Source organism: Xenopus laevis, chromosome 9_10L (assembly GCF_017654675.1).
Source record: "Xenopus laevis strain J_2021 chromosome 9_10L, Xenopus_laevis_v10.1, whole genome shotgun sequence".
Lineage (NCBI taxonomy): Eukaryota > Metazoa > Chordata > Amphibia > Anura > Pipidae > Xenopus > Xenopus laevis.
The window spans coordinates 96546575-96573173 of record NC_054387.1 but is presented as its reverse complement, the minus strand read 5'-3'; the positions used below and the strand labels follow the sequence as shown (position 1 = coordinate 96573173).

At 35.4% G+C, this 26599-nt stretch overlaps 1 protein-coding gene across 2 annotated transcripts in view; it reads right to left on the bottom strand.

The window, feature by feature from the left end:
- Positions 1–26599, bottom strand: part of katnip.L (katanin interacting protein L homeolog) — a 50512-nt gene that overhangs the window by 10686 nt on the left and 13227 nt on the right. Inside the window, exons 11-25 of one of the 2 annotated variants that reach the window (XM_018234517.2) lie at positions 26127–26200; positions 25398–25491; positions 21060–21266; positions 17986–18123; positions 14362–15370; positions 12580–13302; positions 11830–12038; positions 10537–10600; positions 9262–9439; positions 7106–7271; positions 6296–6453; positions 5293–5357; positions 4013–4123; positions 1735–1874; positions 314–415 (exon numbers count right to left, since the gene is read on the bottom strand). In XM_018234517.2, coding sequence (XP_018090006.1) covers positions 314–415; positions 1735–1874; positions 4013–4123; positions 5293–5357; positions 6296–6453; positions 7106–7271; positions 9262–9439; positions 10537–10600; positions 11830–12038; positions 12580–13302; positions 14362–15370; positions 17986–18123; positions 21060–21266; positions 25398–25491; positions 26127–26200 — 3438 coding nt within the window. 2 annotated transcript variants of the gene reach the window in all.

Genomic DNA, 26599 nt, shown 5'->3' with positions numbered 1-26599 from the left:
ATGAAGATCAAAATTACGGAAAGATCCTGGAAAGACCCAGGTCCAGAACATTCTGGATAACAGAACCCATACCTGTGCCAATAACTGATTAAAAAAAATGTATGTAAAGTTGCCCAAGAAATTAAAAAAAAAAAAAATATATATATATATATATATATATATATATATATATATATATATATATATATATATATATATATATGACATTCTAGTTGCATCTGAAACCTACTGGTAGAAGAACATTCTATTGTTAGTTTTTTTAAGAATAGCAATTAAAAATTAATTGGAGGTAGAACCAAAATGTAGCACTTACACCAAATTCTTTCACCCCTCTGTGTGGGGTTTTAGCATAATTCCACATTTTTATCAGGGACACTGTAGTTGGCTGATCAAAGACGACATATATCCTATTGACCTGTTAAAATTGTAAAAGTGTAAGTTAACAGATATATCAATGCACATTACTTCTCTAAGCTTCTACAACAGTTTCTCGTTTTTGTTGAGTACAAAGGTTGTATTGTTTCTTAACCTTTATCCAACATTAGAATTGGTTGAAAATGAATTATGCATCGAGTTTTGGTTACTCTGTTGCAAGAAAAATATTAATGCCATTGCAGGACATCATGGAAAACCAGTCTAAACTGTGGGGACAATTTGTTTATGTCCTGAATCATAACTTAGAAAAATGCCTTGACTATAATAATCTTACTTTTTCTTGTATCATTTCTAGCAGTTGGGATGGATATTCTTTCTGCATGTCAACCTACTATAAAGAACTATTGCATTTTTGTTTTAAAGGGCTTGTGTAAAATAAAAAAACCCACAGAAAATAGATATATATTTTAAATTACACAGAATTACATGATGCCTCGGATTGAGAGAAACCATAATAAGTAGTGATGGAAAATTTGCGAATTTCGCGTGAAATGGCGAAAAATTCGCAAAATGGCACCGGCGTCTCGTTTTTGACGCCGGCAAATTTTCGCGGGCATTTTGCGAATTTATTCGCTGACGGCGAATCGCGCAAATTCGCGCCTGGCGAAAAAATTCGCCCATCACTAATAATAAGTTGAATTTGACTCACATGGACGATTCCCAAACTCCTATAGGCTTACTAAGTAATAATTACTTCCCTCTAGCTTTGGAAAAAGGGAGCATACAGTTAGTGATTACTTTCAACACTTCATTTTTGGAGGTGGAAGGAAACTGGGTACTTGGGGAGGATTTACTTTGTCTTTAAGGTGAATTTACAGTTTAAATTATTCTGCAGAATCAGTACAGCAGAATCCATATACTGTCATGGTTTATGGCATTTCTTAGTACAGGCGATGAGCTGCACAACTTGGAGGAATCTAGTGCCTGTAGAACTAGATTGTGATATATTAACTGTGGGAGAGCTCCCCCTGCGTTTTTTTGTAAAGAATGAAGACACTACAGGAGGACTATATATATATATATAGTAGGCTGTTTCCTGGCAAGTCTGCAGAATAGAAGCTAACGTAAAGGTGTCACTGCCAGCAGAATCTACCTCTAAATATCTAAGACAAGAGGAAAGGGGTGTAAAAAACTCTCCTCTTAAAGGTAAATAGTTAACTGTGTTGTAAAAAGACACAAGTCTGTCTAGTACAACACTCCCAGTACATACAACTATTTTCCTTACATCACTTCTCAAAATCAAATTTATCTTTACATGGGCAAATGCATTTTTATAGTCGGTGATATTCAGTTGTTTACCAGGCCAGGAAGAATCGGTGAGAGCCACATGTGTCTTCCATCACAAGTGTCATTTACATTGTCAATGAGCTTATCGGGTGTTCTCACATCTCCACACACTCCTTCTAAAACATTTATACTCTCTGGAAAAGCTGCAATATCTGGTCAATAAAGTTAAGGTGACAACAGCATTGGTTTCTGGTATCTAAAACCTTGAACATACTCAGGGTTGGAAATGACACAGGGCATTCATTAAAAACCTGGGACTGTTTGTGTGAAGAGAACTGACATTTAGAAATCAAATTAATATTGGCTTTCGGAAAGAAGCGTTATTTTTAGATTGAAAAACTGTTTATGATCCCTCAGACATATATTTGTGTTCATGCTAAACCCATCTTTAAATATAACAGTATCTGAATTTTTTACTACCACATATTGCCTAATAAAAGATTTAGGGGGTTATTTACTGAAGGTTGAATTTGTGAGGTTTTTTTCTACCGCAAATAAACTCAAAACTCGAATGTTTGCTTATTTATGAAAAAAACAGAATGTAAAAAACTTGATTAAATGTAATCGGGGGGGGGGAAAACTCGAATTATTCGAGTTACAAGCTAAAAAAACCTTTAATACCTTGAATTGATGCAGTTTTTAAATGCAAACCAAAGTAAAAAAAACTGAAAATCATGAAGGCAAAAAAAACCCATCTTAATATGGTTAAGGGACCTCTGTCATTGATTTCTACATGACCTCACAGGTTTTTAGGGATGTAGCGAACTGCCGATTTGGTGTTCGCGAACGCCGTTCACGAACACCGGCAAAAAATGCGAACGTTCGCGAACTTCGAACACCCGCTAAAATCGTTCGAATCGAACGATCGAAGGATTTTAATCGTTCGATCGAACGATTTTCATTCGAATCAAACGATCGAAGCATTCGATCGAATGCTTTTCATTCGATCGAATGCTTACAATCGTTCGAACGAATGGAAATCGTTCGATTTTTAGCGGTCGAAGGAATTCGAATGGTCGAATGGTCGAACGCGAACTCAAAATGCGAACGTCGCGCGACGTTCGCGAACATTCGGCGGACGCGAACGGTCGAAGTTCGCGCGAACAAGTTCGCCGGCGAACAGTTCGCTACATCCCTACAGGTTTTAGCTGGAGTATTTTCAGATTCGGGCTTTTAGCATCTTCGGGGCATAATAAATCTCAAAATTTTTTATTTTATTTTATCCTGAAAAGTTCGAGTTTTTTGTGAAAAACTCAAACTCGACCTTTAATAAATAATCCCCTAAATGTAATCTTTACCTGACTCTTTAGCCAGCAATATTGCATTGCCGTGCATATGTGTTTATCTACATTCAAACCATATCAATAAGCATGCATGCTAATGTATCCATTTTTACAATGCTGCTGTTTACCATTATTCGTTTTCATTTACTTTTTTGAGGTTAATCTGCATTATAAAACAAATGTTATCAAATACACCTCACATGTCTGTCAGTCTATAGTTAATACTTTGTATACTATGGGCCAGATTCAATTCATTGAGAAAAAGTTATTTCATTCCTTATCCCATGATAGATGAAATTCAAATCAAGGAGAAAACATTTTTCTCCTTATTCAGTTCCAGTTTTTCAGGTGATAATGCATTATGCTTTTCTGTATTGAATTGCATCTCAAATTACATCTCGTCCATGAGTTTTCACATGATAAACCCTTTTCTTACTGAATTGAATCTGGCCCTATAAATTTTATAATTTAAATGGAAATTATCAGAATTTATTAATCTATTATTAATATATAGTTACAGATACTGTTTTTAAATTATTCATGTTACAGACATAAGAGGAGAGCAGAGCCTAGTATGGTTGCATTTGCTAACACAGGTATAGGATTTATTATGTGGACTCCTTGGGATCTTTGGTTTTCCAGATAAGGGATTACATACCTGTTAAGGTGGCCATAGACGCAAAGATCCGCTCGTTTGGCAACATCGCCAAATGAGCGGATCTTTCCCCTATATGCCATTAACGAGCATGGCTATATCGGGGGTAATCTGATTGTGAACGATCCGATTACGATGCGCAATGGGCTCCGGCGGGATCGGTCGGGTCAAAATCAACCCTGACCGATCAACCAAACGACCGATCTCTGCTGGACGAAAGATGTCGGCACACGCCACACACGATCCGAAAATCGTACGAATCTGTGTGTCTATGGCCACCTTTAATGTGATCTTTTTAACAAACATTTAGGTTTTTGTATTGTATGAGTACTGAGACTTTAGCAAAGGATACTGTTTTCAGTGAGGTTGATTTTTTCTCCATGTTCACTGTACATCTCAAGACCATTTAGGCCAATGTAGTATGGGTCACCCCAGCTGGTAATAAGCTGCAGCTGAAAGATAACTGGAAATCAGTGTTAAGAAAATCTCATTTTTGAACGATCCGAGCACACTTTATTATGGAACATAAAAGCATGTTACTGTAAATATTTGCACCCTACTACTATAATATTATTATTATTTTTAAAGAAAAACAATGCAATGAGCTGCAACCCACATCAAAATATTACACAACTGTTTGCAACAGTGCCAAAAAAACTCATAATACTTTTCACTAACATAGTTTTATACTGGAATCTAAAATACATAAAATTCTGACTGACATTCAGCTAATTTAAACTAACTATTGGAATCAGTGTAGCAAATAATATAATTAAATGTTGTCAGCTGCTGACCATTTCCATTTTTCTTAAAATGAAGATTTTATTAGTTTAAAGTATAATTGTCATCCTTTCACATAAACCCTTGTAAACTGTCCTGGCAGTATCAGAGAAGTGCCAGCAACATATTTATTTATTGTAACACCTGCTCTGCAAGAGACTTTCTTAATGATCAGGGATAGTGTTCAGTTGGGGCTGAAGTTTCTGCTGCTGCTGGTGAGCAATGCATCAACTAATGTTTCAATCTTTAATTATAGTGACAACTGAAATTGGAAAGCATAAGAAGTGGGAAATGTGCACTTAAGAAACATAGTAGAAAATAGAAAGCAACTGAAAAAGTCATTATTTGTGGCAGTATATTTGAAAAGGATATGTTCTAAGAAAGTGAACTGCCCCTTATTGCTAAACTACTGAACGCGTTTTCTCTCCTACAAACTACAGCAAGCTAGTGCATTGTTTCTAAACCTTGAGTCTGTAGATGTTGACAGTCCCTCCATCTTTTAACATAAAGCATCCTGCAACATCTGGGGATCGATTAGAAAACACAGGGGTTGTGTGAGCTTTGGGATAAGCACTTATTTGCTATCCTAAATATTCTAATGCTTTCAAATATATTCAAACCCTGTTATGAGAGAAGAGCAACCCTGACCAACTGATACACCTAAAAGGGTGGTCAAAGTAAAAAACATAAGAAGCCATGAATAAGAAGTCACTGCTCTAAGACATTCAGTAAGAGGTCTCTGAAAAAAAGCTATTGCCAGAAAAGAGACCACGGGAAAATGCACAAATCATTTATAATACATTATACATATATATATATATGTAAACTAAATAATTTGAAACAAAAGGATACAGCCACATGGCATCAATGGTGCCTCATAATCCATTGTAGCAAGCTCCATGCACTTTGAATGGCTTCTTCATAAAAAAAAAAAAAAAACTATTAAAAAAATATGTAATAACAAAAACAGACACTTATACATTTAAATTAATAAATTACACTTTTAATATATTTTAATACACCATAATATTCCGTGTAGGAATCCCCTACAAAGGGTATTGATATGGCGGGGGGAGGTGTATATATTTTGGCCCAAGTGCAATACAATGACCTAATTTTTGGTAAAATAATGGCTGTATATTATTAAAACTTAAAACATTAAAACGTTATCTGCATATTACTCATCTCAACACAGTCACATCTGGAAATGAGAAGGACTGCACCCCATACTTTAAATTTAAATTGAGATACACTTATTTGGGTCACTAGAAAAATTAATAGATCATCTTGCTATTCAGGTCGATAGATAAATCTGACAAAATATATGTCAAGCTAGCCTATTTTTTTTGGAATTAAATGGGTAAAAGGGACTCTTCAATCTTAAAGGGCACCTATAAATTGTTTCCTCAACTGGAGGTGTGGGCTAACAGAACCCAAACTCAGGATGAATGGAACAATCAAAGCACTATGGCCCCAGCACTGGGAAAGATGTGCCAACCAACATCACATGCATGCACAACAAGCAGGCCCAGATTTCAGGCTTGGGAGCCCCTAGACAGCTGGGTCCAAGCGCATTGTGCCCACGCAAGCGCCCCTAAAATCTTGCCACCCTAGGCCTCGCCTGATAACAAGCAATATGGGGTACTCCCTCATTATGCACGTGTGCTCTACATATCACCGCCAGAACTGGAAACTCTCCCAGTTTGTGGGCCACAGTATTTGATAGGGACACACTTACAAAAAATACTGATGATTTCCCACATCCAACTATGAAAGGGAAACCATAATAAGCCACAAAGTATGTCACACCCTAATACAGAGTTCATAAGAAAACAATGATAATTTTAATGTTTACCTTAACTGTTTCTCTAGTATTTGTTGCTCATGTATGTAGTCAACAAAAAGAATCTCTTGAGCAAAGTCAAAATGGCAGTTGCCAGGCCCCTTACGGATAAGAAACCCTCCAGGTGGAGAAATAGCATGTCCATCTAGTGTAACATAAACAATCTTAGCCTATAATTGGATAAAGAAAAATTAGTTTACTAATAGTTTCTGGAACAATGCACAATATAAATGTTGTATTTCTAGTAAAAATATATTATTTCTTATGTTGACATATACAGGCTGATATTAGATGCCAAATTGGTAAATTTTGTCAGAGTCAGCAGTTTACTACTCCTTGTATAAGGCCAAAACTATGGTCTGTCAGAAATTTGATCAGGGTTTGATCAGGTATTAATCGGAAAAGCAGTTTATTATTTATATTTGTTTATTATTTATAAGAAAGAGGGTAAGGAAAGAAAAGTGGAAAATCTAATGGAATGTTGGTTTGGAGACAGAGCTGAAAAAAAATCATGTCATTGGTCTGAACTTGTGAAATGTTGAAGGTGAGGATTAGATAATTTCCACAATTCATATTTCAATCAATGTAGCATCATAAATTAAGGCTCCAATAAAATTAAGAGAGATCATATAGTTCAGCTATTAATTTATATGTCTACGAATAAGACATAATGCTATGGATTTAAAAACCCAATCTCCCAAAATTGCTATTTGAAATGTAATACACATATAAAATTGATAATATGGTCCTATACCAATAACATATTGGTTTATTAACAGACAGGCAATAATCACAGAAAATACAGTTTATTAAATTCCTTACCCCTCTATATGTATCTTCAGGAGATTTATTGTAATTCCAGAAACGGATCCCGGCAATATCCTCAGACTTATTAAAATTAATTGTGATGGTGTGATCTGCTCCAGAGGCAAATGGAATCAGCCACATATGAGTATCTTCATTAGTTATATTAACACCGTCTATAAGTCTAGAAAAGAAGCCAGAAATAATTAATTAAAGAAAAAGTTATGTTCCATAAATGTTAAATCTTGTACAAAAATGGGTGAACAAAGTGCTTAAGACAGTTAGTTAAAAACATAATGAGACTGAGGCCACTCTCTGTAGGGTTTGCTTAATAATTTGCTCAATAAAAGCACTGCGTATCTTGACAGCGCTATATAAATAAATGATGATGATGATAATTTGCTAAGTAATTACACTTGTCAGAAGTAGTTTAATTTGTCTAATGTAAAATAAACATTTGAAAAGAAAAAAGGAAAAAACTTTTAATATTTCATATTTTTGCTATTAATAACTAAACTGCAACTTCATAGAGGAACTTCAGTAGCAAGAGTCAGTATTGGTGAAGCACTACTATGACCATAGACCATCACTCGATTATTCCTTTTCTCAAGTTACCTCTTTTGTTTGTGTTGCAGTTTTGTAAACCTATGTAGATCGCACAGATCAACAATATATAAGATAATCAAAACTCCACTGCATCCACAATCACAAAATTTATTGTTGCTATGGATTTTATGAATATGAATGAGTTGAAAAAACACCCTGCTGAAAACCACTGGTTTAGATAGGCCTAAAGTAGTTTAAAGTGGATGTCCATGTTCTATTGTATGCAAATATTGAGCAAGCAGACTTTTGATGCAAACTGTTTTAAAGTACCTTCTTACAATTTTGACTTCAGTTTTTGAAAATGGCTCCTCAGCGTTACTGACAGGCATCAGAAAAGAGGGCTGAGGGGGGTTTGCGACCCCTCTGTCCTGAGGTTCTTGCAGTATTAAATTTTCAACTTGACACTTAGGGGGTTATTTATCAAAGGTCAAATGTTAGAGTTTTTTTATACCTCAAATGAACTCACAACTCGAAAGGTTTCTTATTTAAGAAAAAATTTGAATGGAAAAAACCTGATTCTGTTCGAGTTGCTAAACCCGAAAAAAACCCTCAAATAGCTCAAATTGATCGAGTTTTCAGACAAAACCCTCTGAAAAAAACCTAAAACATTATGCAAGCTATAAATATCATCAAATGATTTAAGGGACCTCTGCCAAAATACTACAAAATACTAAATGCGAGTTTTGATCTAAAAAATCCCCTCAATAGTTCGAATTTTCATGGAAAAAACAACACATCTCCAATATACTTTGATTAAAAAATGTGTACCGTTTATAAAAAAACCTAACTGTATGCAGTGAAATTCATTTACTGCTGTGGATAGGACTTGTCAGACTGTGTAGAGATTTGTATTGGATTTTATTTTTGCCTTTACATTCCCTTTACTGTTTCCAACTCCAGCTGCGGGGACAAAGATCATGGAGCCAGATTTAAACTGATTAACTGGGATTCTATTTGGAGGATTATTTTGCTGCAGCCACTGGTTCTGCAGAGTTGGAGAAAGTTTGTATTAAACAATACAAAAACCTATTAGATCCACATTAGATTACATGACAACACAGGACCCAGTGCAGTTTGCATATTCTGATTATTAATCAGTGCTGCTGTATCGGCTTCCGGCATATATTATTTGACTTGTGCTGTTTTGATAATTTATGACGATCCCTAAGCAGCCCAGACCACACTGAGCATGTGCACAGTCTTGGACTTGCAAAGGTATTTAACAAAGTTATAAGATGTTGGCCCCCTGTGGCCAACACATAAAAGCATAAATCATTTGTTTAATTAGGCTTCTGGTGCAGTAAATTCATGTTTGTGTTTAGTATACAAAATACAGCATTTCTAGCCTTATTATATTTTAGACTTTACTTCCCCTTTAATAAATAACCCCTTTAAACTCTTAAGCAATCAGACCTAAACTTAAGCAATTGGAAATATGTTTTAAATGGTATTGTCAGTTTGCATGAACTTAAAAAAAGGCGAACATACCCTTTAATTACAGAATGTACTGACAGCTGGTTATTATTAGGGATCATAAAATGATCTGCTATGTATAGTTTACCACATACTTATCTAATGTTCTCAAATCATCTTTGTACTCTGGCAGGATGCTAAGATCTTGAGGACATGCAGATAATGCATCAAGGGTGATTGCCAGTGCTTTGCCATCTCTCCCCACAATTTCCATTCCTGTTAGACCAAGGTAATGTGGGTCACCCCATGTCATTGTGAAACTAAGCAGAAGACCTTAGAAAGAAGAATGTCAAACAGTCAAAGAGATCTGAAAAGATTCCTTTTGAAATACTTATACCGCACCTCCAATGGGGGGAAACAGTTTTTAAGTGCACACATGATACACTAAAAACGACGTATGTAAAAAGAATGCATGTTGAGAATATGCGAACGCAATCAAATGAACTGGGAAACTTACAAACTGACAAACATTCATAAAGGTGAACTGAAACACAGAAGGCAAGGGTAGAAACTGATGTTTTATCAACCTGGGATCAAATGTTGGACCTTAAAAGAAGGCTTCAACCAAAAACCTCTAAAAAAAACTACTGCATAGGGCTTAAAGGTAAACTAAAAAATAATATGGGTTAAAATGTGTATACATTGAATATATTCTACCAGCCATGAGGTTCATCAGCCCTATAACATTAATAATCTGTTGTTTTTTTTAATTACTTATAATAGTAGCTAACTTGTGATCTGTTATGTTACCTTTTGAGAACCGAGATAAATTGCACATATACTTTCTGCTGCTATTAAGCTGAGCTTAGCGTTCATTATTATTATGAGCATTTTAGCAGAATGTAAAATTCATCTGTAGCAGATGTTCATGCTTCAGAGCTAATTATTAAAGGAAATGTAACCCACAAAAACAAATTTATGTTAACTGTGCCATGCTCTTCTGAACACTTTAGCAATTTACATTATTTTCAGTTCTAATTGTTCAAGATATTAGTAGTTTTGATGCTGCTAATATAATGAAGTTGCCATCTGCTGGTCAGTTTTCTATGCCACTCATACAAAAGAGCAGAGAAGAGTCATCTGGCATATTTCTTCATACACAGAGTAACATCAGAAGACTTCTGAAATTGTCTCCAAATTTTCAGGCTGTTTGGCAGAACTGACCAGCAGATGGTATCCCAAGTGAACTGGCCATTTGAGGTCAAAGGGTAAGTTTGTTGCTGTGCACTACTGGACTAGGGAATGTTTTGCTTCTAAATTATAACGACAATTGACATATGAAATGTAATAAGAAAAATAACACATAATGCCCCAAATTCCGAGTCCAAGTTCAAGTTGTATGATATAAGCTTGTTATAATAAAAACTTACATTTGCCACTGTATATCCCAGGTAGTTTATCAGAGTAATTTTCTGAGACATCAGTAAGATTGCTCTGCAAAAGATAAACAGGTGAGTTTCTGCCACAACAAATGAAAATAATAATAAATATAAGCATGGATTTAAGATGAAACTGACACATTTATGATACAGTGATATAGCTGACGAACAACTAGAGCAAGGCAATTAATTTTTTCTATTTTTACATGTGTGCCTAACCCAAACGCCTTCACTAGCAGATTTACCGGTAAGCTGACGATTTAGCCCATACAGACCAAGTCAGCAGTTTATCTGCCAGTGTATGGGGTGCTTTGATTGCCTACCTGAATGATAAAAACCTGTTCCATTGAATTAAATACCGGATCTACGTGTTGATGCACCCTGTCCAGACAGTCTGCATAGTGACAATTATGATCGGATTGTTGGCTTGAGGGGCAAATGATCAGCCCAATATTGCCCAGCTCTCAAGGTGGGCATAACGGTAAAATAACTACTTATTTGCCAGCCTTTCCAAATAAGCAGATCTTTAAAAGTATGGCCAGCTTAAAGTGATACTGACACTAAAAAAAAACTTTTTAAAATATTAATGTACATTAAAAGTTACCTATAGGTCATGCTGATAGTTTGTGAGAGGTTTGTTTTTGTAAGAAATTGTTAGTTGAAGTTCCTAAACATGTTTTGCCAACCTGACGGTCCCATCTCAGCCTGTTAGTTTCTAATGCTAACAGACTCCTGCTGCACAAATATGGCAGTCCTCTCATAGGTGATTACAGGAAGTCAGTTAGGTAATATAAAAGCATTGGGCAAATACTTTATGGCAAAATTATAAGAAGCGTGCAAAGCCAATTTTATGGTAGATATGAAAAAAAGGTTCAGTTTCTGGTGTCAGTATCTGCCCATCATTCTGGGAGCAGTGTCATCTTGCAATAGGCTGACAACAATACTCAAATGTATAGAGGATTGCACCCCCAGCCCCAATATGGCTTACTGGTGCTCTTGGGACTACTTGGCTAGGGAATACAAGGGCCATTTTAAAAAAATATCCTGATTATCTGTTAACTATACTGACATGATTCCTTCATTATCCCACCATTTAACCTGCACACCAACAAATATCCAAAAACTGTAAGGTACCAATTAAAGAACTTCAAGTCTATTTATGAACCATACATTTTCGTACATTTGTAGAAAATTTGTTATTAGGAACAGTTTAACATAAAAAGGATTTATTGGCTTACAAGTGTCACATTTGAAATAACTGCTAAATTGCATTTATAAGCCTACCTGCAATTTTTCACTTAAACCGGCTTGTGTAAAAGGTCTTTCCTCTTTTATACTATCTGCAGTACTTGGCCGAAGACTGTCAATTTCATGTTCTGTTGGAGTTTCTGTAGCCTTAAGCTCTTCAGAAAATGTTTCATCAAACAGAGACATTGCTTGAAGAATCTCGTCATCAGTTGTAAACAAAATCGTATCACCAAATTGCTCTGCAGCTTAATGATGCAACACAAGTATGACATTAACAAAAATAAAACATTGGATGTATTAAAAGTTTGAAGATGAATGATGAAGCAGGAAAATTATTTGAAAATAAACATGAAAACCAGCAACATAAATTGATGCTCCTACCATAAAAAACAAATACTATGGGCTGAAAAGCTTAAGAACGTAAGAGGCTAAGACTGATGAACAAAACACCAGAGAGATGAGAGAGAGAGGAAAAAAAAGATGTGACCTCATTTCTGTTGAACCCTAAGCCTAGCTAAATTGTGTGCAAATTTAATATCTATGTGTTTTGCCTGGTCAATCAAACCAAGACACATTTATTCCCTCACCCTACATCATTTTATTCTCTGTTCTAACTTTAACTTAAATATTGCATCCTGCAAACTGTTCTCCCTTTTTTGGTTTTGCACCAACAATCACTTTCAGTCAATTTGATTCTCTTTTCTACTCTAACCAAACTTGCTAATAATAACATTTTCTACAATGTATTTGCATATGTCATACATAATATCAAGTAGAAAGTATTACCTCCAGATAATGTACCAGAAGCCTTGGCAATTTCTCCTTTAAATATTAATTCATTATCTAAAAATATTTCAACCTCCTTTACACCACGGAAAGAATGGATTCTTGATTTATTATAATTCCATATTCTAATCATAGCCACCCTACAAGGCTCTACAAAGTCCAAGTTGATGAAATGTAACTTTCCAGGACTAAAAGGTGCCAACCAAAGATGCATATCATCCTGTGTCCTGTTGACGCCATCAATAAGATTCACTACCACCCTAGGATCTTTGCCATAGGCTGGTAAAATATTGATGTCAGGAGGATCTGCTCTAATTCTGGATATTTCAACAGGTTTACCAGTAGAAGCAAAAACTTCTATCCCATTAAGGCCAACATAGTGTCTGTCTCCCCAAGTAGTTACTATTTTAATGCACAGATGTTGTCCATATGGCAGTACAGGTATTTCAAAGTTACTTCCTTCCTCTTTCTCAGATTCTAAGTTGATTTCAGTTGCTCCTTTTGGCATCAGTGAAGAACCATTCTTTGTGGAATCAGACTGTTTTCCTGCCTTTTGTTGTTGTTGTAAAAACTCATCAAAAATATCTCCTTCAAATTCGAGATTGGAAATTCTACCACGGTGAGACTTATTAAATTTTATTAAAGAAGTCCACGACTCCAACAGATTATTTTCTTGATCATTTTGCCATCTTGGTCTCAGGTTCTTAGTATCCACTGGATTAACTAAAAAAAAATCAAATATTTTTATTTAAATTGTCTTTATTTTATGCAGAAGGAGACACAATTACAGGAACGTAATTTATAATAAAACTACCATTCCACAACTTCAAGAACCATTTCAATTGCTTTATAGAGAAATACATTTCTTCCAGTATAAAATGGCGGCTATTTGTCCATAGTTCATGCAAAACATATCACCTGGTCTAAAATCCCCTATAAAATATTCTAAGGAATCATGAGGTCTGGAGATAAAGTGACAACTTCAATTATCTCTCCCATAACTTATATGTTTTCAATTCCTTCAGGTAAGTTCAACATGAAGATTTAAGAAGTACACTGGCACACAAGGACACTGCTGGCAGGGCAAGTCCTTGCTGTTTATTGCGTGATGCAACGTTTCGGGGGGAACCCCTTTATCAAGCATGAGGTGCGTCTTGAGGTGCGAAGTCTTATCTATTATAACCCCCAAATTCTTTTCAGTGAAGTAGATGCCACACTTACTTTTGGGGGCACATTTACTTAGCTCGAGTGAATGAATAGAAGAAAAAATACTTTGAATTGGCTACTTCGACCTTCGACTACGAATCGAATGATTCGAACTAAAAATCGTTCGACTATTCGACCATTCGATAGTCGAAGTAAAAAAAACTTCGACCCCCTGCTTCGCCAACTAAAACCTACCGAACATACCGAAGGTCCCCATAGGGTTTCTAACTAATTTCTGATCGAAGGAAAATAGTTCAATCGATGGATTAAAATCCTTCGAATGCAGTAAATCCTTTGACTTCGATATTCGAAGTCGAAGGATTTAAGTTCGACAGTCGAATATTGAGGGTTAATTAACCCTCGATATTCAACCCTAAGTAAATGTGCCCCTTAGTGTGTAACTAGCATTAATTTATCAATGCTGAATCCCATTTGCCAGTTTACTGGCAAGTCCCCCAAGTTATTCAAATTGAGGAAAATAATCATCCTAGAAAGCACAACAAAGACCATGGAAAACCATACAGCTATCAACATGGTCTCTACATGCCATCTAGTTCTTTATCTAGCAGAACTTACTTGTTTTATGAAAACTTGCTCCTTCATATTTTTCACTTTTGTCTTGCATCTGAACAGTTTTTCTTCTACCACTAACTGGACGATCAGAATTATAAGAGCTCTGGTTACTGAAGTTTTCCAAATCATCTTCATTATCCATCTTTGAAGATGAGCATAACATTTTGCTTTGGCTGCAATTTTTAAAGTTCTTATTTGAATATGTATTAGAACTTTTAACATATTCATCTAAAAACTGGTTGATATCTTGGTCAGATCTTTTGTTGGTAAAGGTACTGGAAGAAGCATTCAAATGATTTTTTGTTGGCTGATTGTGACTCTTTTGCTGAAAGTTGGAAGATGATGACAACCAAGGAGGAAATCTATTCAAAGATGAGCACTCTTTTCTTCCTGGTGTTCTTTCCAGTTGGTCTGTTACAGTTAGATCATTATCATCCCATGGGCAGGGAGGAGGTTCTTTAGATGAAGTTGCACTAACCATTTGCAGTTCAGCTGTCATAGTGTTGAAATCTTTACTTTGATTAATTTTAGAATGTTCCTCTTTATTGTAGCTCATTTTAATTCCTACTTCACCTTCTGTAATATCTTCCTGACAATTTATTGAAGAACTGGTTAAGGCTAGATGCTGGAAACTTTTGTTCAATGCTTCATCTTGAAAAGTTCTTAAACCTTTTGAAGTGTTATTTTCAAAGTGTAAATCTTTCTGTTGACTAGTTTTTGCTTGGTTCGATCCTTCACTCAAGATACTGGACAGTTGTTCTGAAGTGTAAACTAGACCATCACTCTGATGCTTGAGTTCTATATTATTGGAGGCACCCAGAGAATTTGAGATTTGAGTTTCATCAGAGAACTGATCAGAAATAAATGATGAGCTTTTTATTTGGCCAGAATGCAAATCAATAGTGTTACTATAATCAAAATCTTGGTTTCCACTTCCTTTAGCTAAAAGCCCATCAAATACAAGGGTTTCGTCTTTGTATATTTTGACAAGCTTTGCACCAATATCAAGATCCTGAAATGGGGAATATAAACAAAACATTTAATATATCAATGAAATATCAGCAGTGAAGCTTAGGTATACCTTTTACTGAATATAAAGAACTAAAGATTACAATGCTCATGATCAGCTATAAACTATATACAGTGGCATGTACTTGGTTTATACAAAGAATATTGTATATTTTGACCATCCATGTGATGAGTAAGTAAGTGATAAGCAGTTATGGCTTCCCTGACGACCCGATAAAACATCCACTTGGCAAGAAAGAAAAAACAGCATGTAAAATTATCAGTTTGAACCTGATATTTGACTTCATCTGTGAATGCATGTCAACCTACAAATACTAAAAGAGTTCTGTTATTTCTTCCTCTCTTCTGCCATTCCATTACACAGAACACTATTTTTTTAAATAATTCTTGTCATTTAGATTTTTAGAGGTGTATTTATCAATGGGTGAAAGTTAGTGTTCACATTTGATAAATATGCATCTAACAATCCCGTAGAAATGATTAATCTGCCACTTAGGAGTTAATCGGTAGTATCCTAACCCTTCTGCCTCAAAAGCACAGTAGGATGTGGCTATCCAATAAGAGCACTGCTTTCCTATAGAGGAAAACTCAACTACTTGTCAGGTCCACTACTTATTATCAACGACACAAACGATAAAGGATCTATGGGAAGTTTAAACAAAGTTGTCATTTTTAAAAGTATCAATAACGTAAATTAAGCTTCAATTTACTCCCTACTGAGAGAAAAAAAGTTTTAAGTGGTTTCCTTTAAATGATATGGAATGCTACAGTAGAAGGTCCCAATTTCTTAGGTCTACGTTGAAGTAATTTTTAAGTGTATTTCGTTTTCCTTGTACTGTAAAGCTAATGGAACACTAGGAGATTAGTTGCTTGCAATAAATATCCTTTTTTTGGGGACTAATGCTTTCCCATCTGCAATTACGTAAATCGCCATTGGGAAAACATATGCATCGGTCGGTGGAAGGAATTTGCAGCAGAGGAGGTTTATCGTGGGTGACTAATCTCCTAATGTGCCATAGCCCTAAAGATAATGGCATGGCATACTTCTGTGTGCTTTGTGCACTGTCTTTTTGAATAGAGTAAAAACATTGAGCAGAGTTGTTTGAAACTGCCCCTAAACTTGCAGTGTAATAAACTGCAATGTCTTATGTCATTGCTTCTATTGAATGTTTCCTGGCAACGTATCTGTATGTTTCCAAGGCAACTGACTTCTCACAAGAGATTTCAGGTGATTTAAATATAGGTCTACGTGGGTGACTTTTGGTGCTTTGGCACACTATTGCCATTTCCCTTACAGGCTAGGGAGATAAGAAAAAAATATGTAAAGGCAGTCGTGCGGGTAATTTCTCAATGCAAATGTTAGAGCAGTAAAGGGTGGAAAATTGTGTTGCTTAGTTGTTACAGGCACTTGTGTCTAGGGCATTGAGTGCAGCACTGCAAAAATGCCCATTTTCCGTTATTGGTAGGAGGTAATCACAGGGTTTCAATGTTCCTTGCACATACTTAGCATTCCCCATCATTGTGTCTACACATTTCCCTTGGAAAGTCAACATGAAGTTAATTCCTGCCAAAGAAATTGTACAGTGGACAATGTCCATGATTTAAAGTAATCTCTGTTTCCAATAAATATATTTAAAGTCAAAACAAAACCCATCCAATTAAAACTGGTCCCTGAAAAAAAGCTTTATACTGAATTTAGAACATTATAATGAAGATTAAAATACACTTTAATGTATCAGTGCAAGGCTGGATCTGCAACTCCTGGTATATAAAATAATGGCATGTTGACGTGTTATTAAAGGTACTTGAGTCCAAACACGTTACTTGTGTTTCTGTATGGACGCACTTTGTATCATACCAGTCGGCCCTAATAAATCACATGCAGGTATACCTTGTGATATTATGCATTAGTTTTAGATTAGATTGCCCAATTATTAGGGTAACTATATATATATATAGGATGCTTTTGCTGACATCTTTTATTTAATAAAGAAATGGCATACCAGAAACCTGTTATCCAAATCATAGGAAGGCCATGTCTTCTATAGTCCTCTTTAAGACAGTAATTCTAAGTTTGAGTGTAAAAAATCCCCCAAGAAATTCTAATATTTTGTCTATTTAGCCTATGGTTCATATTAGATTGATTTAAATGGCAGAACAGAGAGAAATGGGGACAATACAGATATGTACCCATTTCACACTGAAAAAAACATGAAAAGGAAAAAAAACAACACCTAATTTATAGAGAAAATATTCAGTCTTCAGAAGCAAACAATTAGTCCACTGAGAATGAATTTACATCTCAAGTTTTGATAAATCTAATCTATATTATAAATTTGCCACAATTTTTACAAAGAACAGTATATTTATTTAAAAATGTCTGCAGTAGGTGGACTTTTGGGTCTTTTATGAATCTGGGTTATCTAAGCCTCCATGGCAACCCTTTTGAAATAAAAAAATAACGTGGTATAAAGGTGATAACTTTATTGATTAACTAAGATAATCATAGCAAGCAAGAACATTTTAGATCCTTTTTCAAGCTGATGGACTTTGGTCTTTTTTCAATCCAACTTAATCATGTAATTAAGAATTACTTACGCTGAGTGCCTTGTTATAATTCCATATCTTCATCTTGCTTATGTCAAAATCACCAGATTTAGTAGCATTGCGGATAATAAAGTACAACTGCACAGGAGGGTGGAAAGGACAAGTCCACATGAAATGTTCCTTTGTGGTCTGTACAAGAAAATTGTAAAATAGTGAATTTTTGCCAGAACAACTAAAAACAGTGAGAAAACTGTGGCTAATTCTTAGGAAAATGTCCCAAGTTGTTAACTGTGTGTTTTTACCCCAGGAAGGACTGATCCTACAGCACAGACTAGGGAGACTGAAAGCAGGTTGCTGAGTTCACATTGTTTCTCCATCTGCTGACTTCAATTGATGTTTAGATGCAGAAGAGTGTCAGTAAAATTACCTGGTTGCACTATAGATTCTGTCATTGAGGGAACATTGCAGATGCCTCTGTCTATTTAAAAATCTGTAGTTCAGTGAATGAGAAAAGATTATGATCTTAATAGGTTTCCTTTCTCTGCTTTTAAGACGTGTCTTATCCCAAGTTGTGCTGCTTGTTTCTAATGCTGTAGTGGTTCCTATCCTGGCACTTTTTTTGTCCCTGATTCATAGCTCTGAGCTTTTTTATTTCTCCTTTTGTCAATCCAGACCTCGTCTATGGTTGATTGCTGATTTTTATTAGATTGGATCGGATTCAATAGTCATTTAGAAATGAATGGGCTTTCTTTCTCTTAAAGGGACAGTAATACCTAGATCTTTTTGTACAGAATCTATTTCTAAACAACTGCAATAATGACTCCCATTGAATTTTTAACTTCTTCACCCAGAAATACACATGCACTGTCCTAGCTCTGCTGCATCAGTTGGACACCAGACAGTTTGAATACCTCTGCATACTCACTCCTGCTCTAAATTGTCAGCATGCCTCAACAGTTTTATTGTAGAGGAGCTTCAGTAATCAGAGCATGAAAAGAAAATTTCTGTTTGCAATATGTCACAACCCTCCCCTGAAGCCAGCTATGGAAAATTTTCACGTCAGACACTGCTAAAAAATCGAATTGTTGAAAGTTTGGTGACAGAAAGTTTAAAGAGCAGAAGCGAGTGCACAGAGGTATTTGGGCTGTCTGGTGCCTGATTTAGAAAGCTAGGAATGATGTATTGTAAGTCTACATTTGCATAAATCAGTTAAAGGAATTGTACAGTGTAAAAATAAAAACTGGGTAAATAGGCTGTGCGAAATAAAAAATGTTTCTAATATAGTTAGTTAGTCAAAAATGTAATGTATAAAGGCTGCAGTGATTTGATGTATAACCAGTCAGTCTATACACTACTTCCTGCTTTTCAGCTCTCTTGGTTTACACTGACTGGTTACCCTGGTTACCAGGCAGTAACCAATCAGAGACTTGAGGGGGGGCCACATGGGTCATATCTGTTGCTTTTGAATCTGAGCTGAATGCTGAGGATCAATTACAGACTCACTGAACAGAAATGTACCATGTGGCCCCCCTTCAAGTCGCTGACTAACTCAGAGTTATAGAGCTGAAAAGCAGGAAGTTGGATTCTGGCTGTTTTATTAGACATCTGTTCACTCCAGTCTTTATACATTACATTTTTGGCTAACTAACTATATTAGAAACACTTTTTATTTTGCACAGCCTGTCTATTTACACAGTTTTTATTTTCACACTGAACTATTCCTTTAAATGGTTTAAGAGGGACTATTATCTACTGTATAAGTTCTGCAATAGATTATGCAATAGAATAGATTATGCACTAAAGCAGTCCCTTTAAATATCTTAAGGAGGTTTCAGAAGGAAGTTAGGTTGGCAGACCAACTTCAAAATTACTTAAGGTGGCCCAGCAGATGAATGACTTAAACCAGCCGTAAATGATAGAATCTCCAGTGTGGAACACCCACCTACCTTTTCTGATTATGTACTATTGTGGTTTTTGAGCAAAGCCAATAAAAAAGCCCACAGACACAGCTGCCACCCAGAAAACAGAGTAAAACCATACACCTCGAATGTTAAAAGTAGAAATCAGTACAATTCTGACTGTTTGGTTGAGCAACTAATTCCAAAGGCATCTGGTTGAAGATGTAAGGGCCCTTCTTTTAATTCTTTGTTTTGTGCAACCTTTAACTCCTGTTGGCTCTTCTTCCCAGCTGCAAAGATTTTGGGTTAAAAGTGTCCTAGATGATACTGAGGTTGCAGTATAATATAATTTCATGTCCATAACTTCAGATTACATACTTATACAAACTAGCAATTATTTCCAAGGTTTGTATTTATATATATTTATATATATTTATTATATATTATATTTCATGTCATACAGGTACTCTTTATGTCACATGTTTACAAACTACAAGGCAGCTGCCCCTTCTTTCCTAAACGGCCCAGTAAATTTTATCTGAATCGAGGGGAAAACACTCATATTCCAAGGCCACCTGCTTTGACTACTGAGTTCCTAGTCTCCTGCCTTCATATACAACTGCATTGTGATTTTTGGGAGGAGCCCACTGGAGATTGTGTTTTTGCTGCCTGACAGCCACTTCCACTGTAAATTTAAAACTGCTGAATAACGCTGGCCTTAAATGAAAACACTGTGGCAAGCCCTAACCTGAGCTAATTCAAGTGTCTCTTTTAATTTAATTGGCCTCCCAAATCAGCACGCCTATGCCAGCAACCAGAAAGCAGATTACTCCTGAGTTTTAACTGTATTATTTTTAAGGTATCATATGGTATGCATGGTATGTATTATATGCTTGGTTACTATTCTTATGATAGCCCAGATGATGTGCTATTTATCTTCAAGTTTTGCATAAAAACAGTGTCTGGTTCAGTTCAAGTTTCCAAACTGGAGAGCTAGTGAACAAAAAAATATAAGCCTTCAAAGCCAGTCAAAATAAGATAAAAAAAGTATTAGAACTGCTTCACTACTAAGGAGAATCTTTAGTTCAGTATATTATCCCAGGGTGCAGTGTAATCATTGAGTCTTCCATAAAATAAGCATTTAAATGTGCAGTTTCAGACTTTCTAAACCTCGGTAACGTAACTGTTACATATTTCTTTATATTTAAGAATGAATATAGTGCTCACCAGAGTTTTACCGTTGACTAAGCAGGTAGGATCTCCAGGTACATCCACATTCCTAATGTCTACATCATGAGGTGAAACATAGATTTCTTCATTCTTCAGGTCAAAAAACTGAATTTCTGTTAAACCAATGTAGTACTGATTTCCCCAGTTAGACAGAATTTCTACTGTGATACAAATCACATCTTTTGCAGCTGGCTCCAAATAGACCTAAAATGTATGTAAGTAATTATCATAAGAAAAGCAGAGCTAAATCTGGAAAATTCTTGCATTTTAAAGACATTATAGTGTTCAAGTTATTATTAGTATACTATGGTCCTTAACTAAGGAAAATTCCAGTGCAAAGTTTCAATTCCTACATGGCCAGCCCATAATAGAAGCTGTGAATAGGTTGTAACAAAGTGTGTATGGTTCAGATCCATGTATGGCCTGGTAAAAATTCATTTTATATGTGATATATAGGTAAATGGATGGCAGATTGAAGCTCAGCATGACTGAAAACCTTTTGTCTCAGTGGATAAGGGGGTACATTATTTATTATACTATAATGAGTCATGTGATGGAAATTACATCACTAAGCACTGACTATAACATTACCAAGAACAGTTTAATAGGCTATCATTTACAGGGTATTCATGCTCTTGTTTTTATGCAAATAGTACAAGTAACAAGTTTCAAAAGATTCAGCTTCATATTCTGCCTCTTTATAACATCCAACTGAAAATAGTCAGTTTGTTCAGGGATACAGGTATGGGATCAGTTATCCAGAAACCCGCTATCCAGAAAGCTCTGAATTACGGAAAGGCTCCCATAGACTCCATTTTATCCAAATAATCCAAATTTTTGAAAGTGATGTCCTTTTTCACTGTAATAATAAAACAATACCTTGTACTTGATCCAAACAAAGATATAATTAATCCTTATTGGAAGCAAAACCAGCCTATTGGGGTTATTTAATGTTTATGTGATTTTCAAGTACACTTAAGGTATAAAGATCCAAATTATGGAAAGATCTGTTTTTCGGAAAATCCCAGGTCCCGAGCATTCTGGATAAAAGGTCCTATACCTGTGCTGACTAAGCAGCTCTAATTACGAAGTACACACAAAAAACACCTAGTAAATGATCATATAAGACTCACATATATCTAATTTAGCTTATACATGATCTTGCTTTTCTACCTGATCATCATCAACTCCTTTCCTGCCAGAGTCTAGAGAAAGATAAAGAATTGTTTCTGACACTATAATATTGCTTCTAAGTGCACTAACTTGAACACAATTTTTAATTGAGTAAAATGTTTTACAGGCAGCAGCATGGTCCAAAAAGCACACAGTCATCAGTTTATACACAGCTGTTTCTATATTTAGGCCTTAAATAGTTTCCATCTGATTGCCTTTCATACCTTACTGAATCTCTATTACTGCAAACAGATGTTCCTCTGAAATGATGAAGGTATACCAGCATGATGCTGTTCTGAGCAGTATATTATTTTCTGATGAGCATTATAATCAGAACAAGCACTCATTACATAATATTCACTAGGGAAATAGTGGGGGCCATCTCTCACAGTACAGACAAATATCACCATAACACAGTGACATTTCACTTGAAAAATTCTATTATTTTACCATGAGCATATGATGACATATCTTGACGATATATATTGTACTATTGAAAAATGAATGACTGCAAAAAAGTACTTGTAAATATAATTTTAAATTGAATGCAATGATATATGGGTGCAGAAATTCAGTAAACGTAAGCAAATAAATTGTACTTTAGTATAGGGTTGCCACCTGGCAGATATTTTACCAGCCAGTAGAAATGATAATTGATGCTAAGGGGAAAAATACAACATATATAGAGGAAGGATAGTATTTTTTTCAGAAAAGGTGACAGCCCCAATGCTAATTTAACCCTTTAAGTGCCACATATTGTACAGCATATACAATCTATGGATAAAGGGACCAAAGCGTCATAGATCTGCAGCACTTCCAAGTTAGGGAGCAGAGCAACAGCTTCATTCACACAACATTGCCCCAGACAAGCATGAAGGATAGGGGGATGGAAATTGATTGTGCTCAAGCCATACAAAAGGTTTTTCTTTTGGAATACAACTTAAAGTAAAACTATACCCCCCAAACAATGTAGGTCTCTATAAAAAAGATATTGCATAAAACAGCTCATATGTAAAACCCTGCTTCATGTAAATAATCCATTTTCATAATAATATATTTTCTAGTAGTATGTGCCATTGGGTAATCATAAATAGAAAATTGCCCCTGACATCGTACGATTCACTGTGCACACAAACATACCAACAAATCATACTTGTTAGGTCACATGAGCCAAATAACAGACAGAGTTGTGTCTTTTGCTTCCACCCTTCTTCCTGATACAGTTAGAGTTGTAGTATGTAGTTGTAGTATTTCTGGTCAGGTGATCTCTGAGGCAGCACACAGACCATCACAAAATGCACTGTAGCAGGCATAATGGCAGTACACTATCTCATGTTATCTGAAAGTAATATCAGCATATAAAGCTGTAAAAGGGGTTATTGACCTTCCAAGCATTTTGACTGTTTTTATGAAATTGCTGTTAAAAGCCAAAATATTCCTCACTGTGGTGTTTATCTAGCATTGTATCAATTCTAACAGCTGACTTTAATGAAATTCAAAGATTCAGCTCAGCCGGGCCAAAGATAAGAAATGTATCAACTAATGTATGAAGTTATTACAATGCTCCAGGGAGACATTATATGATGAAAAGCCAAACTTTAAACTAGAAAAACCTGTAAAAAAAAGAAATTGAAATCTACTGAAAAAAAATATCTATTTTGTACTTTCTGAAAACAATTGAAAAAAACTGTTTGGAAGGTGAACAACCCCTTTAAAGGAAAACTATGCCCCCAAAATGATTAATTAAGCAACAGAGTGTTTATATCAAATTAAGTTGCATATTAAAAAATCTTACCAAACTGGAATATATATTTAAGTAAATATTGCTCTTTTACATCTCTTGCCTTGAACCACCATTTTGTGATGGTTTCTGTGCTGCCTCAGAGATCACCTGAAAAGAAATACTACAGCTCTAACTGTAGGAACAGAAAGAAGTGAGGGAGCAATGTTTGGTTTGTGTGCACCGTGAATCCTAGGATCCCAGGGGGAGGCGTTTATTTTTTAAAATAACAATTTTCTATTTAGGACTACCCAATAGCACATACTACTAAAAAAGTATAAGAAAGTTTATTTACTGTACATGAAGCAGGGCTTTACATATGAGCTGTTTTATTCAATATATATTTTTATAGAGACCTACATTGTTCAGGGGGGTATAGTTTTCCTTTAATGTCTTTTGAAGCCTCATTAAGAAGCACTGTCAGGTAGAAATAGCTGGGTGTGGCATCTATCTTTAGGATCCATATGCTATCAAACTTCAGTGGGGAATATCAAACAATAATATTTACATTGCCAGGCGGGATCATCAACCAATCATTTAATATGCCAGGTCTATTTATTGTTAAATTGCAGACAGGCAAGGTTTTACCTGTTTCATAATTATTAGCTTTATTGCATATTAAGTTATATCATATAAAAAGTTTTCAGATAAGGATTTCATCTTAAAAATGCATACTACATATTTCCATGCTGATATTGGGTGATATGTAACAGGTAGCAAATCTGTGTTATTTTATGCCAGCAAAGAAAGAGCTTTGTGAGACACTATCCTAAATAAGAGATTATCTATTTATTTCTTGTTACTTTTATGAATAGGGCAGACTGTAGATGTCACCTGAAAGTGCTCTAAAATGAATGGTGTTCCCATGTTGATGCAATTCTTGTGCTGGTGTCTTCCACACAGTCCTGCCTCTTCTAATAAATAAATAGCGCACAACTATGTGATTACATGTCTATAATGTGAATATATAATAACTGAACATACTACACTATATTTTGTATCTCCTTTGTTTCAAGTAAAGTTGTAACGCAGTGCCCGTGAAACAAGGAGTTAATTCATACACTTAAAACATCCTCTTTATGTGATTGATACCTTTCCAACTTACTATTACTACCTCGTTGGGGCAAATTTGTCAAAGAGTGAAATTAGAGTTTGCCACAGTATGCCAGTGTGAAATCCCTCGACTTTGTTTTGAAGGGATTTTTAAAGGCATAGTGTATTTATCAAAGGGTGAACTCTCACTTCCACCTACTGATAAAAACACACCTTGGTATCATCTTCAGAGGGTTTAATCGATAGCAGTTATGCCTAAAACGATCAGGATACTAATAACACATTCAGACACAGAAATTGTGTGGTGCTCCTCAATAGCCAGTGCTTACCGAATCCCATTTTAGTATCTCTCCTTCTGAATTACTGTATGTAGATGAATCATTATCAATGTCTTGGAGAACTTTCAGTAATTTCTTCTGTTGACTAAAGGAAAATAAAGAATCTGGTCAAATTAATACTACTCCTATATATGAAGTGTGCCCTAAAAGTACGTTACCCATGGTAAATATACCACATAAAATACATTTTAACAAGGTTTTAACATATAGTGAATTAAGTTGGCAATATTCATGCTGATATTGCCTGACAACCCAGCCACTCCTGACTGAGTCTGCAGCTTATTGGCCCAGGCATATGGGTGAAATTCAGTTTAACCCTCTGATATTTGGTCTGGACTTGGCAGGATATTAATTGGACTTCTGATTAGCTGAAGAGGATCCACCGATGCAATTTTTTTCATTGGACCGGGACAGGCCAACAGCATAAATTTATGCTTAGTTACTTTACGTTACTGGTCATTTTTTGTTATTACAGAGGAAAAAGTAAGTAAAATATTGTACAATGTAATGTACAAAAGAGAGGACGATTAGGTGCATTTAGTGACTCCTACTTAGTAGCAATTTTATGTCTGTGCAGTTCCATACATTTTCAAAACAGCATTGTTTTTCATGGGCTGGCACAAACCAGTGGTCTAGAGAAAAGTGACCAAACCACGGGTCTCCTTTAAGGAGTACCTCTTCCACTGCCATATATAATCATATTGGTGATATAACACTTACCTTATTTTCATAAGGTTGATTTTCTCAATGGCTTTGGTAACAACACCTTCACCGATACCTGAAGGACCAGAAGTCTAAAGAGCAAAAACACATGGAGAAAAAAAAAAGACTTCATTTTATTCTTTTGTTAAAGGGGTGGCTCACCTTTTAGTTAACTTTTTGTATGTTATAGAATGGCTAATGCTAAGAAACTTTTCATTTGGTCTTCATTATTTACTTATTTTTATAGTTTTTTAATTACGATTTGCCTTTTTCTTCTGACTCTCCAACTTTCAAATGGGGGTCACTGACCCATATTAAAACAAATGCTCTATAAGGCTACATATGTATTGTTTTTGCTGCTTTTTATTACTCATCTTTCTATTCAGACCCTCTCTTATCAATATTCCAGTCTCTTATTTAAATCAAAGCATGGTTGTTAGGGTAATATGGACCCTAGAAACCAGATTGCAAAAAATTGCAAAAAACACGAT